General features: G+C 40.8%; 1 protein-coding gene across 4 annotated transcripts in view; it reads right to left on the bottom strand.

Annotated features, from left to right (window-relative positions):
- CEP162 (centrosomal protein 162) overlaps positions 1-7450 on the bottom strand; it is a 48033-nt gene extending 40583 nt beyond the window's left edge. For 3 of the 4 annotated variants that reach the window (XM_062572793.1, XM_062572794.1, XM_062572795.1), the window contains exons 1-2: positions 7371-7450; positions 2768-2906 (exon numbers count right to left, since the gene is read on the bottom strand). In XM_062572793.1, coding sequence (XP_062428777.1) covers positions 2768-2906; positions 7371-7430 — 199 coding nt within the window. In that variant the 5' untranslated portion in view covers positions 7431-7450. Of the gene's footprint in view, positions 1-293; positions 368-2767; positions 2907-7370 lie in introns of those variants that run through there. The other variant, XM_062572796.1, reaches the window with a different exon arrangement.
- Between the last annotated feature and the right edge of the window lie 10496 nt (positions 7451-17946).

Genomic DNA, 17946 nt, shown 5'->3' with positions numbered 1-17946 from the left:
AATTTTAAATATTGCTGATTTTAAACTTTTTAGAAATTAACTTTAGCTTATTTCCATATTTGCTACTACCACAGCAATATTATTTATTTTTCAGCAGGATGCATTTAATAATCTTACCAAAAGCTAAAAAACTAGATCACTTTTTCTTTTTAATTCATCCCTGGACTATTTTATATTGCAACGATGCTCCACCTTCATCTATTATTAAGACATCGCAGCAATGTACTATGTAACTATGTATACACACTGAAGAATATTAGACCTAGCAAAACTGTATTTTACAAAGTACTTACAAGCACACAAAAGAGACTCGCAGGGAGAGACTCGCAGGGAGAGACTCGCAGGGAGAGACTCGCAGGGAGAGACTCGCAGGGAGAGACTCGCAGGGAGAGACTCGCAGGGAGAGACTCGCAGGGAGAGGAAGAAAAGGCAGTTCCAGAGGTATAGATACAGTTAATTACTTGCAATCACTTGAGCCATCTTTCTAAAATATTGCAGGTGTATCTACATGAGTTTAAATCACAGCATGGTTGTAGTGTGAGAACACGCATATAAATCCTCTCTTACGTGTGGGATTCGTCATTCTCAACTATAACCACATAAAAGTCATCTATTCTTATAGCTACAGAGGGAAATTCAGTTTACGCTGAAGAGGTGAAGCTGGCCTGTGCAAACGGCTCTCCTGACTATAAGTGATCTGTGTGACAACTATGCTTTAGTTAGCAAAATGGCATTTGTCATACTACTGGTTGCCTCTATACTACATAATTCCTAATCTACCACTGTACAAATTAATACAAATGGCAATTGCTGCCACTTCTGAGCACCCAGTTTGACAAATATAGCCCTTTCCTCATGGGATCCTGCAATCAAGAGCTCTGCTTCACACCTCAGAGTCATCATCATCTGCTAAGACAGCACCTGGAAAGCCCTCTGGGAAGACTTAAAGGCCTCTTTGCTCCGAGGTTTCAGAAGTACTGGGTAGGATACAGTTCACTACGTATGTCACACAAGCGTGGAAGTCTATGCACGTATGGGTAATGAACAGAGAAGTAGGTGAAGTAAAATTAAATCTGGCTGGCCAAACAGTGCTCAGCGGAACTTCAGAGCCAGTTCTAGCATACTGACTTATTCCTAATGGTTATGGATATGCTCAGTTTTATTACGTCAAACTGGCAAGACATAGTGGACCTTTGATTCAAAAAGCTTCACATATAGGTTATCTTCAACTAAGTTCTAAAAATTAAATTTATGAACAGGTTATCTTCTTTTGCAAGTAAATGGATCTTTATCTAGCAAAACTGGTAGCCTCACCTTCTAAATATTTTCCAGTTAAAGGAGAACGTTGTTTAAAAAGACACCATAAAATTTTACTGGAACTGTTTCTATGTCAATAAATTGCAGATCAAACATATTTCACTTCTAATAGCTTTTCCTCTATCTGCCAGTCCTGGAATTTAACTACTCTTAGCTTTAAAAAAAGTGTTGGAATTGGTTTGGAAATGAACAACCTGGAACGTTCACATAATCTCTTCTGATTCAACTTTGTGTTGGTACTTAACTCACACAAGCACTGTGTTCTATAAAGTCTATTTACCCTGTCCTTTAAGTATCCACTCCAGTGTTTGTGGATAAAGTAGTATGAGCTGTTTCAAAGGGCTTTATGGGTTGCTTCAAGCATCCCAGAAAAACCACAGGCAGAAGGATGCTGAACTTCTCAAGTCCCCAGGAAATTTTCCTTGAATTCTCTCAAGCTTCTACCATTTCAAAATAAAATGAACAGAAATGAGATCATGCTAACTGCTTAATACTCACACTTTGCCCAGCAAGAACATTCTATCCTTCAGTATTTTGAAAACCTGTAAGGAAATCATAGCAACCCACACCTAGTACATAGTTGCACTGTCCGATACTGACTATATCGTGTCCAACGGAGTTTTCTAGCACCATTTTACAAGCTAGAGACAGATGAGCAGTCCAGACAATACCTGAACACCTGTCAAGCGTATGCCTACATGGCACAATTGCTGATTAAGATTTGGCTCCTAACTGTGACAACACTGACAAGACAGAGCCTGTCTTAAAGTCAGGGACTACCAGCAGTACCTCTAACTTCACCATATGAAAAACTGACTTCTGAAACATAAACTTTATGTAAGTCATGAAAATAAGATGCCACCAGTTATTGCAAGAACAAGAGGTGATCAGCCTGTGGAAAAAATAGCTACTAGTAGGGTTACTAGTAAATAGGGTAACAGTGAGGAAACGGAACTGGAAGTGGAAAGCTTGCAAATATTGTATTTTCTTCCACAACTACATGAGCAAATAGACACATTTTTGAACCAGCTGCTGTTGAAAATATTTTCTTTGCTTTCCCAACCTAATTATAAATACAGTGATTAGCATAAGACTATACAAGTTGTCTGTAAGATTTTTTTTCTCTCTAGTTTTTAAAACGGATAAAACAGATTAGTGAAATATTAGAAGCATTTTTAACCAGAGTTTACACCTTACATTTTCTAAGTAATTTTTATTATTTATAATGTATTCACTTTAATAGCTTGAAGGCTTCAGAAAAACTAGCGGAAAACTTGCTTTTATCTTGATCTCTTTTAGATAAGAGAACCACATTTTATAATTGGCAAACCTGCAATGTGCAAAAGCACTTTGTTGCATTGATTTAACCTGAAAGCAAGCACATATGAAGCAAGACGAAGAACTAGTCTGACACCCTGTGGCCAAAGAGTTACAAGACTATAGTATTTACCACCATCATCAGAATCTTCCTCAGATATCCACCATGGCACTGAATCTTTTTTCTTTGATTCCTTTTTCCTGGGCTGTCCCAATGTTTCAAGAATGCTGGATTTTTTCTTTGAGCTTCCAACTGAATCATCTGAAAGAGACTGAGCAAATTGTACACAAGATTAAAGACAGTTTTTACATTTTCATATTAACTGTCTTTAGCTGTAATTGTTGAAACCAATTGTCCTAAAGTGTCTTAAACAACATAGTAATTAGTGTTAACAAAAAGCCATGAAGTGTAAGACTTTCTGAAGAATTCACAAATGAAACGCATCATATTGGTAAACTTCAGAAGCTTCACTTTTTAATAGTCACAAAAAAGAAATATAACAGTATAGTCGGAATACTAGAGGCATCAGAACTGTCTTTTAGCCACTTCTGAGATCAGATGCTTGTCTTTATTCCCCAGGACTGGAAATGTCAGACTTCCTATGTACCTTGATCTTAACATATCTCCTACATGAATATATTCTCTTATTCAGTGTCTGAACAGTTAATTAACTAAACCTACTGTAAGTGACATAAAACTTTATAGAAGGAGAGGAATAGCAATTCTTTTTCTGTTCTTCTTTTTAAAAGACTTTTTATGGCTTCAAAACAGCCCTGTTGTCATATGAAGTGTCCACAAGTCTTTCCCTTACTGCTATTCTGCAGTGACTTAAATTGATAGGATCTTGTAGACCTTTTTTTCCTCCACAGTTGATTCTGACTGAAGACTTAACATGGATGACTAACAAATACATATGAAAGCTTAATAAACAGAGCCAGAGAGGAATGCCTCTGGCATTTACTATTAATTTTCATGAACACAAAATATAAAGTGAATTTCGGAATTCTGACTTGCTGGGAGCTGGAGTGTTGCTTGTGAAGGTTTACTTTTAGAATATTCGTAATGTTGCCCTCTATCAAGTCAGGCCAAACAAAACAGTTTCTGCTCTGCTGTGTACTTTTAAGGGATGTAGTCGGGATTTTGTCAAGTTGTTACACACTGTAACTAACTGAGAGAATAGAGTAGGCGTTTAAATGGACATACACTCTACTGGGTGGTTAACTTCTAACACATTCAATTTCAAGCAGCGGTATTATTGTCAGAGATACCATCTCTTGCACAACTTTGTCATGAATGTACAAAAAAGTCAGAGAGTGGGGAATAAAGAACTGTGTGTACTTACTGTGTAAAACCCTACAGTATGTTTTATTAGTACAGTCCTCTGTAGTCCATTGCCCAATTACTGTTAAATAGCAATCGTTAACATAAAAGTTCACCTCCAGTTTCAATCTAAGCTTAAGTTGTACATGGGCCTACCAGGAAAGCTCATAAGTCAAATATGGGTGACATAAACTTACCATTTAAGAAAAGAATAATTTTAAGGAAATAATACTCTTGCTGATAGCTTTGACCAACAACATCTTCAGAGTTTATAGTTACACTTATAAAACTAAATCCCTGTCATAGAGCCTCAGAAAGAAAATTAAGTGCTCTAAACCTTTCAATTTAATAAAACATAATTTTAGTAAATTGTGAAGCTGCTAGACAACAGGATATACTGCAACTTCTTTCTGCAAGTTGGCTCAGTAACACAGAACTGTTTTAGTTTTACATTTTTAATACACGTTCTATAAATAACAATTTCCTCACACTGCCTCCAGCTAACTAAGAGTACTGACAGGTGCTGGGTGCAAGTTCTTTTATCACTTGCTGTACCTGTTATGACTAACAGCATCTCCTGCTTTGCAAGCAGGACTTAGATGATGCTTATACTCCTTAGGGTATCATAATTAAAGAAACCGAGACTCCAAGATGTCGCTCTCGAGTTCTGGAAACTTTCTACATCCAGCACCTTGTCAACTGCAAACAGTAAAGTTGCAGCAGCTGTGAAAAAAAATGCTGACACAAGAATACCAGCATGTTTTTCCAACAGGTCAACTGTTTCAACAGTAAAACTTGTTTTTTTCTTCCTTAAAAAAAAAAACACAACTTTTTGGCCTGGTAATGGCTTTTCAATGCTTCAACAAGTGGCTTGGACTTCTTCCTTTCTCTCCCCCTCAGACAAGAGTCAGTCTTGCTTTTTAGGAATAAACAATTGACACCTTATTTTTTGTCTAATCTCCAGTTAAACAAAAGCAAAAAGAGTCATTTTTAGGACTGAGATGTCAACTATTTGCTGATTGTTATGGCACTTCAAGCAGGACAACCGGAGCACTGTACATCAGAAAACTCCTCGCATAGCATCTCTCAAGGGAACTTAACAGCCAACACTCCGAATACTCGTATGAGCTATATAGTACGTAGGATGATACTTAAAGGAAATTAACGTGGACAGTAAGGGAAGTACAGTATGGTAAGTAGATTTGGGCAAGGGGGGAAGTAGAAGGATCACAGCTACATGAACAACAGAATAGGAAGAGAATTATAGATGACAACAGACTGTACTGGTAAGTGTTGGGGAATCATTAGAAGACCTAGTCTATATGCATGAAATGTTTTTACACAGAAGGAAACCCAAATGACTAATGACAACAGCTTAGAATATTCTTTTCACTGACAGTTTCTAAAGTTTAATGTATATGTCAAAAGACTTCCTTTTCATTCTAGACATCTAGTCTTTAAGTTTATATATTTTCACCTCAAACAAACATACAACCATCCTTCCTAAGCAACAGCAGTTTCACTAACAATAAGAATGAGCAATTTAAAGGAGGAAACCATTCTGCTCCTTTTCTTCTCTGAAAGATTCACTTAAATAAGTCTTCCTCAAGTTATTAAAAATGTTTTTTGCTGTCCTCCCCCAATTATAATCTCACCACAAACATGACATATACAACTATGCATTTCAAGCAGAGCACACCACCTTCTCATATTTCTAATGTCAAAAGGTTGCACAATTTCTATTACATTCTATACATATATATATATAAAATATTATATTATATAAAAGCAAGGATAGATACAATGGAAGATGGATGCATGTAAAGCAACATGGAGTAGATGATGTCCCTGTTATTTGGGTCTGTATCTAACTAACAAATCATAAAACAATTTCTTAAATATTTAATGACTGGATGGACAGTATATGCATTTAAGCAAGCTTAAGCACTTTACAAAGTTTTTGTTTGAAATGAGGAAAAAAAAATTAACACATTGCCTGTTAAAAGCTACATTCTCTGAAACACACCAAATGTAGCTTAAGATAGTTTATTACAGTTATTCTGATTTTTTTTCCACTCATACATTCTCAATTTGGTGATAATCGAGGAGGGAGAAGAGCATTTCAAATGAAAAACAAAATACTAGAAGTTATCACATGCAGAGTTTTGTCAAATGCAAAAACAAAAGAATAGACCTCTCCTCCTCCCCAAAGCAACTGCCTTCAGAACAATAATAAGTAAAATGCTTTTGAGAGAAAAGTAGAGCCAAGTGTTCCATTTTTACTTATATTAATATAATTCCAGTGAATTCAAGAACATCTTAATCAAGAATGTCAGCCACTTCAAGGCCTACCTCTACCTTTAGGTTACCAGTGTATCTTAAATTTCAGGTGACATTATTATTCTATTCTCTCAATTTAAAATTGCTCAGTGAAATTACACTTATTCTGTATCTGTAAAAAACACCTCAATAGGTGCGTGTTCAAGGCAGAGCTACAGACCGATCTGGGAAAGCTAAAAACTTTGTGAAAAAAAGCCACCTCAGGTTACTAGAGTTCTCTACTACACAGTAGGAAATGTGAAATTTTTATAGAAGTACATTTTTCACAAGTAATGAAATTATAGTACAGTCTTCATGACCCAAAACTTTTAGCATGCTTTAATATAGCAGAGACCCACCTACACTCTTTACTACCTTTAACTATGCTTATATACTATAACAGCATCCAGTAAAGGTCATATATATATGTTTTTTTTTTTATCTTAGGTTTAAGTTCCAAAATTAAAAGTCTATATCCAATGAAAAAAATTTATCAAGTTATGGCATTCTGGCCATTTCTGATAATTGCTAGCTTAGCCACCTCTTTGAATGACTTTGCCTTTACACAAAGGCATCATGCACCATCAGCAATGAAAGCATTCATATTAAATTTTTCCAATCGTTACAGCAAACTTCATTTGGTTAGGATTAAAAAGAATATTTATATAACTCAATTAAATTAGGTATTTCACAGAAAAATATGGAAATTCTTTCTGTAACTTGCAGCTAAATACAGAAAAGTGTTTTGATCTCATTACCTCTATTTTCAGTTATTAACTCAATTTGAAGTCGCTGCTACTGTTACTGAGAAAAATACACATGCCATCAAATTAAAACAAAATCAAGGAGGAAGCGGTCTTTCTGAAGATATAACCTAGCAATAACAAAACATTCACATTTAATCACAGAATTGTCTTCTTGATTTCAATACAGCTAAATAGTAAGACTTAAGATTAGCAATTATGTTATGACCCACACAGATGACCACTGTGCGAATTAAAGATGCAGCTGTGCTTTTATATATTTCATACTCTCTCATAGTCAATGTTTTACTGGAGAAAAGAGTGAGAAAATATAGCTTTCTTCAGAAACATACCTCTTTCAGGAACTGTTCAAACTGCTCATCTAATTCTTCTTTTGAAAATCGATGGGCCATAACGTGCAATTGGATTTCACCTTCTGAAAAAACGAGTTTAAACACTAAGATTTTAAATAAAAATAAGGTTAATTAAAAGCATTCTGAAACTAGAGGCAGTCTAAAGATTTCCTGCTTCCACATACAAAACTGTATGAAGGATACCAAGTTTCAGCCCCTTTTGTAATTCCCTCCAAATCTATATCATTTATTGAAGGAGACAGTCAGTGCCTGGATTGTCTAGATTCCTTAGAATCAATACTAAATTCCAAAACAACAGTGTCAGTATTTTAACTTTTGAGGATAAAAACAATACAAGTCTACTTACCATCTTTACATTTTCCTTCAAAAGACAGCTCTTTTACTCATTAACAATTAACAGTTTTGTCAATAATCAAACAAGAATATTGTAGAGATACTTCCCAAGCAGTCTACAGGTTTTTAATGCCTTTCTGTTTCTTTTCCTAAATTGTGAGTATCTGGCACTATAAGTTTTGTCTCTCATTCTCCATTATGTTTAGGGCTCAGTAAACAAAAAAAGTAAGTCTTTAAAATTAAAGAATTGTATTCAGGTTTGATCTGCCCTGCTACGGAAAAAAAGCCAGTGGTCCTTGCCTTCTTTCCACACCCAAAAGTCTGTACTGGTTATTCAGATATCAAATACAACCTACATTCATAATGCTCCATAGCTTTTTGCATATCACAATGCTCAACATACATGGCTACTTTCAAAAATGCATACGCACAGCAGCATTAAACTACTCTTGGATCTTCCAGGCTGAGAAGTGTTATATACACATAAAAGGGCCAAACATTTGCAGAAATGTTTTTACCATGAAAAAAAAAAAAATCTCCCAAGATGGAGCCTTCTCAGTGCACTGGGCTGTTACCTACCTTGTAAATTGATTTTGACAAGCAAGTTGTGACAACTGCTTCCTGTTTTCACTCTTTACTCATCCATAGACCACCCAACACTGGCAGTGGGGGGGGGGGAAGCAAAAGGTTATAGCAGACTACCCAGACTTTTAATTAAATACGATATCCTTATGTAAGTACTTGGAAAATATCTCTGAAAGCATGGTAAGAAGATTATGAATGTTACCTCTCATGACACACATAATCCAATATCCTTTTATATTTTTACAATCAAGGAACACTGTAAGCACTGACAGGTTAACAGTTTACTAGCCATGCCAACTACTTAAACAAATGGAGAACATTAACTCCAGGCTTGACAGAAAAACAAACCTGATTTTCTTTTTACACACTTAAATGTCTACTTTGTAATCACAGCTCTTGCAAAAATTAATAATATAAAGCTTTACCTATTTTGTTCAGAATAACAACTACATGTCAGCTTATTTCTGTAACAGAAAGTCATGTATAAAGTTATCATTAGTAAATATACTTTCAGTCTTACTTTAAAACAGGAAGCTCGCAAAAGACTTTTTAAGTCATAAAGTGAAGTCAGCTGCCCGGGTATTTGTATTCTACCAGAGCGCAGAAAGCAACACTTTTGAGAAGGCAGAGCTAAACCACGGGACTTCAGGACAACTCCCACAGCCTCGCCGCAGTGTGGCACAGTCAGCGCCTTCCCCGGCAGCTCTGACCTGCCCCCGCCTCGCGCACCAGCCCCACGACCAGCCGCGACCCGCGGCTCCCGCTGAGCCCCCTGCAGCTCTCGCCAAGGCGGCCGCCAGGGGCCGGCCCGCCTCGCCACCCCGCGGCGCGCTCCCCTCAGCCGCGCCGCCGGGGCCTGCCCTCGGGCCGCGGGCTGAGCAGCGCTGGCAACCGGCGGCGAGGCGCCGGCCCCGCTCCTGCAGCTCCCCGCCGCGAGGTACCTGGGTCGGGCCCGGCGCAGCCACCTACCCACCCGCGCCCGGCAGCCGCCGTCGGTTGCCTAGGAAACCCGCGCGGCCACCGTACCGCCCGCCCAACGGTGACCGCGAGGGGCGGGAGGTGGGGTGGGGGGGGTGGGGAAAGACGGCCGGTGTCACGTGACGCCGCCAACCCCGCCGGCTCTTTGCTCGCCTCCCCCGCTGCCGCCGATACGCGTGGAGGACACGTGACCTGGAGGAAGGGGGGCGGGGAAACGCTCCCCAGCGGCCATTGCTACCGTGGCAAAGGTCGCTTGGGTGCGCGGGTGGAGGCGGAAGGCTCCGCGGGGTCACGTGGGGCCGCGGCGCGCCCCTAGCGAGGCGGAGCGCCGGGCGCGTGCGCGGAGCGGCGGCGCCACCTGCTGGGCAGCGGCGGGAGAAGGGCGCGGCCGCCGGGGGGCGCCGCTCCGCTCCGCGCCGCCGCCGGGGGAGGTCACGCCGGGACAGCGCCGCGGCGCCCCCCGGGGCCGAGCGGGGCGGCCTGGGCCCCGCGGCCCGAGCCGGGACGGGCCCTGCCCTGCCCTGCCGCGGGCGGTGCCGGTGCGAGGGCGCGGGCCGCGGGGCCGGGCGGCCGCAGAGGCAGCTCGGCCGTTGGGCCGCCTCGGCAGCGGGAGCCGGGCGGCGGGACGGCTCGCTAAGTGTAGAAGCGCCGCTCTTCTCTTTTTGCTTCTCATTTATTTATTCACTTATTTTCCTAGGAATCTATGGGCAAAGGAGAGGAACAAGAAGGTGCCGCCTGTGTTTGCCTGTGGTGGCAGTGCCAGGCCCTTTGTGGGGATCGTCTGTGCCCCGTTCGCCTCGGCCTTTGGGGCTGCCGCAGGTGATGGCCACCTGCGACCCGAAGCTGCTGGCCGAATTTCTGAATTGGGTGAATTTTCTGCCGAAACTGTTCAGCCAGTATTTTGCACAAGCAAGATGGAAAGAGAAGTGTATAATGTAAACTCTGCAACGTAAAGGACAAAACCGACCTATCCGTTCTCACTCTTGCCCAGAAACCCCCCCTCTCTAACCCTTCTGTAACGTTTCTGCTTTAGATGCCGGCTGCTGCTCATCTCTGGAAATGTTTAAAATACGCAGAAAAATTAATGACCCCTGTTTCCCTGACCACTGTCTCTCAAACAGCCGCAGAACAATTGCGGTCTGTGCTTGCATGTGCTCTGCAGCGAGGGTCTGTCGGCTGTGTTTGTTGTGAGAGTCACGTTGCTTTAGGAATTTTTACACCAGCATTTAGTAAATGGCAAAATAAAACAAGCTCACTTAAGAATACAAATGAACATTGTTCGCACACGCACATTCTGATTCTCTGTTGAGCAGACTTGGAATAAAAAGATTTGGAAGGGAAGTTTTCTTCAGTAGGTATTGGATACTTATTCCAAATGAGAAACGAGTTAAAATTCTGTTACTGTCTCTCATTTCCTGTTTGGTTTGAGAGATAAGGACTGTACTTCCAATATGGCCTTTATATATCCCAGATTGTTTTATACAAGACTAAAGTTTAAATTAAAAGAAACAAAGAAATATGGGCTCTCTGTAGTTTCCATTGAAGTCTATAGAAATTACTTTGCTAGAGGTGCTGCTGTACCTCTTTGAATCAGACCTTTTGCCTGCACATGGGGTATTGTATTTCCATTTGCAAAATGTGGGTTATTTCATTTTATCTTAGTGTGTAACTCCTGCTGCTGTCTATGGGAAATTGGGAAATGTGGGAGCTGATCAAGGACAGGATGCCCATATAAACTAATATACTAGAACAATTTGTTAAGCATGACAGCCTAATGCTGGTGAAAACATCAGTGTCCAGCATTTGCTCTTTTCTCTCATCTCATGAAAAAGCATAGAGTGAGACGTGAGCATTTAAAGAGAAAAATGGAAATTAATTATGCGATGTCAGTCTAATGCTGTATGCCTTGATCCTGTTAAGATTTAAGCCAATGCAAATTTTGCTATTAACTTCAAAGTGATAAACAACATCATTCATTGATCGTAAGAATTGCTTCATATATAATGAAATGATCACATCAAGGGCTCAGTCCTGCAAGCTGCTAAAACACTGTTGCATATTGAAACTTTTCTGTTTGCAGAAATATGTTCAAAGAGGTTTGTACAAGGTATAGAAAAATGTGCAGAGGGATCAACGCTGTTGGAAGCCTCAGTGCCCATATTGGGTGGGGGGAACCCAAACCATTCTTGATGATTGTGGAATAGAGAAGGCATTGCCTAGTGTTGAAATGTCATCCAGTGCATTCAGATGACGTGCACAACAGCCACTTAAAATATTTTCATTTCTTTCTAATGCCAACCAGTTGTAGCAGTTTTCTCAAGAGCTCTTAAGAGTGGAATTAAAAAAAAACCTGAGCGCCATGAAGTTCAGCCAGGAGTGCGGCAATTGGTGTGTGGGTGTTAATAAACCAGAAGTGTCATTACAAATTCTGAAATAGATCCTGCTGAATAGAGAACCTTAATTATGAGGTGAAATTCTGGCCCTACTGACATCAGTGAGAAGCCTTTCTTGACTTCTATGAAATCACGTTTTGCCACTGTAGACACTGGTTTCTTATTTAGATGTGTGGCATGCACATATTGTACACACATGTATCCATTTTTTTCTCTAGCTAGTAAAAATAGAAAACTTCACATATTAGTACAATAATTTCAAACTATTAATGGTAAAATTAGAAAGGATAAAATATCCATATTTTTGTTTTTGCATGTCTTATTTCAGATTCATATCATCCATAAATGTCAATGGGGAAAAAGACATCAAATAAAAAAGAAACAAAACGTCTGCCACATCCACTTTGGCTGAGGCATTGCATTAGATAGTATTTCAGTACTGAACTTGCAAATATGTGAAATACGAGATTATGATAATAAATATTTAGCTATATTCTTGGTTGTGTTTTTTAAAGGTTAGCAGTTTCATACTGAATGAAAAGCAAACAAACAGTGGTGAATTAAGAAGTTTCTTTAAACTGCATTCTCTATTCATGCCCACTGTGATAATACTTCCTTACATGACTATGCAATAAAAATACTGTTCAGTATATTCACCAGAAAAAGGAAGAGAAAAAGCTTTTCATAAAAGTAAGAGCTGCATAGAAAACAGAAAAATTACATAGAACTCCATTTTTTTTGTGAGAGGAAAAGAGAATTTTGCTTTATTAAATTAGAATTAGTTGTAAAATAGCTGACCTGGCTATAACTTCAGTTTAAAAGATCATTTTTAATGCTTACACTTTGGTTTCACTGCAGATCTTATTTTGCTCCACCACTAATTAACCGTAGTCCTCAGATCCCGAGGGCCGTATTTACGGTCGACGGCATTATTGTAGCTACACTGAGCTCAGCCTAGCGTCGCACCCGCCGGGTCTTTCCCAGCATGCAGTTTCTCCACTAGTTAAGAAATAAATTCTACACAGTGTTTTAAAATTATTCCAGAAGCTTAGACTGACGCCTATTCTTATTCCTGCTCCATCCACACGTCCCCTGAACTGAGCTGCGCGTTTAGCTGGTAGTCTGTCTTCTTGCTGACTATTAGGGACTCCCGTATATTGGCCATTTTGCGGGTTCCCAAGTTTCTGTACGTTAGCAGACATGGTCTACTGCACGGTTTCACAGAGTTTTTGAAAATGAATCGTCTTCTCGGCTTATCTGTCTAAATACTTAATTGCCTTAACGCTGTGCGCTGTGCTGCCAACGTTGCGGTTCCTCTGGAGCGGGGGGAGCCAGAGTGGCTGCGATTACTGGCTGCAGGAATCCGCATTTCCCCCCCATCATGGAGGAAACAACGCTACTGCCGGCAGCTATAAACAGCTAAAAGTTTCTTCAGAAGGATAAACGTTTACATTCAGTAACGATAGCTGCTTTTCACTCTCTCAACTTAAAAGAAGTGCATTTGCCAACCTCTAACACTGCTTTTTCTACCATTTCCCGATTCTCCATAAGCCTGCTGGGAAACATTGCTCTACTGGATAATCTGGCCAACGGAGCAGGATTCCCTCCTCTGTGAAAGCTTTCACATTCCACAAATCCCAGGAAAATTATTTAGCAAGGATAGATGCAAATATGGTTCATCTGACCAACCGTAGCACCTTTACACTAGACTAACGATCTTGTCCTATGCCTATTGCAGCTCCCTCTGCCAGTGAAAATTTTCAGTACTTGGCATTAGGCAAAACACCTAAGACTTAATATTTGTGGAGATTAGAGGAACAACTTCTGTTATCTTCCCCCACAGGTTGTTTGAACTGGAAACCCTCATCTATCACAAATATTTTCCTTTGTATACAGAAAGCTATAATGAAATCTTCCCTTTGCATGAAGACACAGCACATATCTTTGGTTTGGTAAAAATGAAGGTAAATATTTTTATAATAAATTCTTAGTGGCTTAGCAAAGATTAAACTCAGAAAACTCATCGAGGGGAAAGTAAGTGCGCTCACTTATTCAAATTATTCAGATCTGTAAAATCTCTTCGTTAATCCTGACAACATCGCATCTTAACACTGGCAAGAATATTAGCTTTGCATTTCAGATTTTCACTCGGTTATTTTTAGTTCTTCTGAAAGCCTGGGAAATAAAGAAATGTGACCGCTTTGAACAGGCTGAAAGAGCCAACTCTAGCAGGGCCTCTGAATCTGATTAGATAAAACAACAAAGAGGTTCTGTTAGGGCAGCGGCAGGAAGAACTAAGGTGGGTGGCAATATCTGTCATAACTCAGGGGAAATGTAGCCTCAAAGCGCTCAAAAGTGGGTGAAAAAAATAACATAAGCAACAGACGACTTTCCCACATCTTCGGTCTGCCTCCAAATGCAGTTTGAAGGATTTGCTCTGCGCTCAACTTTTTTGGTATTTTTCAAGTACAATAAACAGCACATGCATATGTGTTTATCTTGAAAAAGCTTATTTAGGGAACATCACTTCTCCGCAGATAAGTATCTGAAAAGGCCCAACATGGCAACTGCGATTACATTTGTCAGTACAGAAACAGCATAAAATCTTAAGTGATATATTTGCCATTTTAAACAATCTCCCTCCAAAATAAGGTTGCTTTAGGATTGCTGCAGTAGATTTCTTCACAAAATATAACTCCTAAAAACGTGGCATTTTTGCCTACTGGCTGAAGAATGAGGAAACTGTTGTGTTTAATGCACTGGGAGGTCTTCAGGTTTTCCGGGCTTGATTTGAAAAGGGCCGTGCGCCCGCGCGGAGCCCCGCCGGCAGCCGCGTGCCGCGGTTGCGTTGCCGGCGAGGTGCACTGGAGTTCAAGCTTGGCTTCCTTTCTGCCACCGAGCCCGGGGGGTCCGCTGGCCTCGTGCAACCTGGGGCAGAAGGCTTGTTGCCAGTCCAGGGTTGGCTCCACCAGCTGCTCCCGGGCTGCCGACGTGGACGTGCAGGAAGTTTTTTTTTTTGTTTGTTTTGTTTTTTTTTTTTTTTCCCCAAACAGTGCTTTAGGTAGGGATATGACCTGTCATTGCTTCGAGATGTGGGGCAGCTGAGCGGTGGATGTCTGTCTGCCACCCACCTAGGACCAGAAATGCCACCAAGAAATCGGCTTGTTGAAGTGCTAAAATAGGCTGTAAAGCTTAGGCTCAAAGGGCTACGACACCTGCTTTGCTGCGTCTTCTCTTTCTCTCCCCATCTATCCCACTAATCACCTCTTAGCTCGCAAGGTATAAGAAATAAACACCAGCAGCCCCAAGGTCCAGGCAGTGTATATTAAGGCCTGTGAAAACTGCCTTTTGCAAGCATTTGTCTTGAAAATAATACCTAGCTTAAGGATTTAAAACCCGGTGAAGATCTTTGTTGTTTCAGGCTTTCGGGAAGTGTTTTTTTCTTTTTTTTTCTTTTTTTTTTTCTTAATGTGATAAGAAACTGAAATGTTTGCAAAGAAAGAAGAAATTTAGCTGTGTAGCCTGCATGCATTAGTAAGGCTGGAAGCTACTGTTACACGAATCCCTTCATTATGACAAACTTTCTCTGCTGAGCTACTATATTTACTTAATAAAAAATTAAGCTACTGTTTTTACATGTATCCTAAAAGTATTTAGGTGCCCCTGTTTTCTTGTGGTCTAATAATATTTGATTCGATTTGATTTAATTCAAGTTTGGATAGGCTGGGACTTGCTTTTAATTTCCTCAGTGCTGAGGGATAAACCAACGGGGTGCTAAAGCTTTTTGAGAGTCACCAGTGCTGTCTGAGCATGGCATCTGCAACTAATAACACGGACTATGAAACCCTGAAGGGAAATACGTCTAATCATCATGGCACGGGGAAGACGGTTGACTCATCTGCAGCAGTGTGGATTACACGTGTGGGCTTGTGTTTTGGACGGAGCGCTCCAAGATAGCAACACTCCATCAAAAAGACAGTCTTACACCTGTACTCCAAATGGCTGAATAAGGCAAAACACATGCCATAAGAGCACTGTGAAAGAAATTAAAAAAAAAAAAAAAAGGAGAGAGAGAGAGAGAAATGAAAGCTGGAAGAGAAATAAAGACAAGCACTATAACATGGGTGTGTGTGAAGACTTGTTTCTCTAAAGCTCCCTGAGTGATTTATTTATCGCTAAACCTCTGTTCGCAAGCCATGTTTGATTTTGCTTGATGCTGATACAGACACTGCAACCGGATCTTATGGAAAGGGCTGCCAGCGACTGTTTGATCCTGATAAATTACAATAACAGGCACAATTTACAATGAGAAGCTATTGCTGCTCCTGGCCCTAATGTGTGATGAGGTTTAAAACATGGTGGGCCGAAACGCTCGTCACCCTGTGGCCCCCTCAAACCACGTACAGAAGAGCGTAAGAGAGCCACAGAGCAGGGGAAAATTACATTCCCAGCAGGAGCTGGGCACTATTTTATATCTAAGGTATGCATGCATATGTGTGCGTGCGTGTGTATGTATGTGGAGTGAAAGAGATGGTCTGGGGGGGAAAATAGAGGTACAAGAAGAGTCTATAAGCCACGTGTTTGGAAAGTCGTGTGTTAACGGAGCAGTCCATTCCCCTGATTCCTTCTACACGTGTGCTTACACACACTCACACACACACACTTTCATGCAGACGTTTATGCCTGCAACACATATGTGTTGTGAATATTGACATTTTCTCTTTGGAAAGTTAATTGGTGACTGGCTGCTTGTTTGATCTTCACAGTGTCGAGTTCAAAATGTAATAAGCTATAAAAAACACCCAGCAGTTGAACATGTAAGAGGTGCAAATTCAGAAAGGGATGTGAAGTGATACAAATTAGACCCCGGTGTGTATTTTCTTTGCAGTGGCATTGCAGGACACCTGTCCCTGATTTCAGAAATGTATACAAGCTGCAGTCTGCACCCAGAAGAGTAAAGCCAGATTTCTTAAGATATTGCATTGCCTAGAAGCTTTTGATAATCCCCTCAGATATTTCTTTGCCTTTTTAGAGGGTTTTGAGTCTAATTAGACTAACATACACATCCTTACTGACATGCTAAGAATTTGCTGTCTTGGAGGTCAATTGTTAATAAGCCAAAATAGAGGCAACTGAAAGAATGAAGTGGAATGAAAGGGATGTCACAGGGAAAAGAGGTACAAAAAAAATTAAAAAAGATATAATCCAAGTGTGTAGAAACTTGTGCGCCACCAGAGCAGTTCATTGTGCTCGTTCCTCCTGGAGGAAACTGTACAAAGGCCAAAGTAACAATTTCACACATTTTCATTAGTGAGATGCCAAGAAGAACTTTACCACTGGTAATTTCCTGAGAGAGGCTTCTGAAAGTCTCCAAAAGGGGTGGCAAAATCAGGAGTGGCTCAGGATTTGTTTACTGTGCTTCTGAAAGCCTGCAACGTGCTTCTCCCACCACTGGATTTTAGCCTCCAGGAAGCATCAAATGAACCAAGCCCATACAATAGCTCTCGCCTGACCGTGTCTGCTGCTGGTTGGCTCAGCCAGCCGCTGCCAGTTTTATACAGGCTTTGTCCAGAAAGCATGAGGAGATGATATTTTCTATTTCCAGCATGATTCTCCCTTGCTCCCACATACATGCATGCTTGCACGTGAACAGTGGAAGCCGTCCCAATTTCTCCTACAGGAGAACATCCCCAGACTCAGTTAATAGATGCTCTGCGCCCTATGCAGCCTTTAAAACTTTGAAAACTAAAGAGGCCTTGCCATTCCTTTGCTTCTGCTCGCTCATTCTCCATTAAGATGTATGCACTAACCATACCTTTTCTCCTCTGAAGAAATGTAGCTATATGTGCACCCGCCACCCTCTGCTCCCCAGCTTTTATGTAGTATCAGTATCTCGCATGTCATCTAGGGGAGAGAGGGGTGGAGAGGGCAGGCAGAGCTGCTGTCGGTATTTGCGATGTGAGAGCCCATGCATGCACACACATGGGTATAGGTGCACCCCATTGCTGGGAGTGAGGAGGGAGAGGGGAGCATGGAGCTCCCCCTCTGTAGCACGTGGGCTGAGCGGAAAATCTTGGAGGGTATGAAATATAGGTCTTGCATGCATAGAGAGGGAGTAGGGAGAAAAAAGATAGAAGCTTCTGTAATTCTAAATGCAGACAAACATTTTATGACAATGTCTGCCTTCTTCACGTTAAGGTGCAGATATCTGAAAAAAAAAGAGGGGGGACTGTGAAGAAGAAGCTGAGAATCATTTCTCGAGAGTT

The sequence above is a fragment of the Rhea pennata genome, chromosome 3 (assembly GCF_028389875.1).
Source record: "Rhea pennata isolate bPtePen1 chromosome 3, bPtePen1.pri, whole genome shotgun sequence".
NCBI classification, from domain to species: domain Eukaryota; kingdom Metazoa; phylum Chordata; class Aves; order Rheiformes; family Rheidae; genus Rhea; species Rhea pennata.
This window is presented reverse-complemented; position numbering and strand designations above follow the sequence as displayed.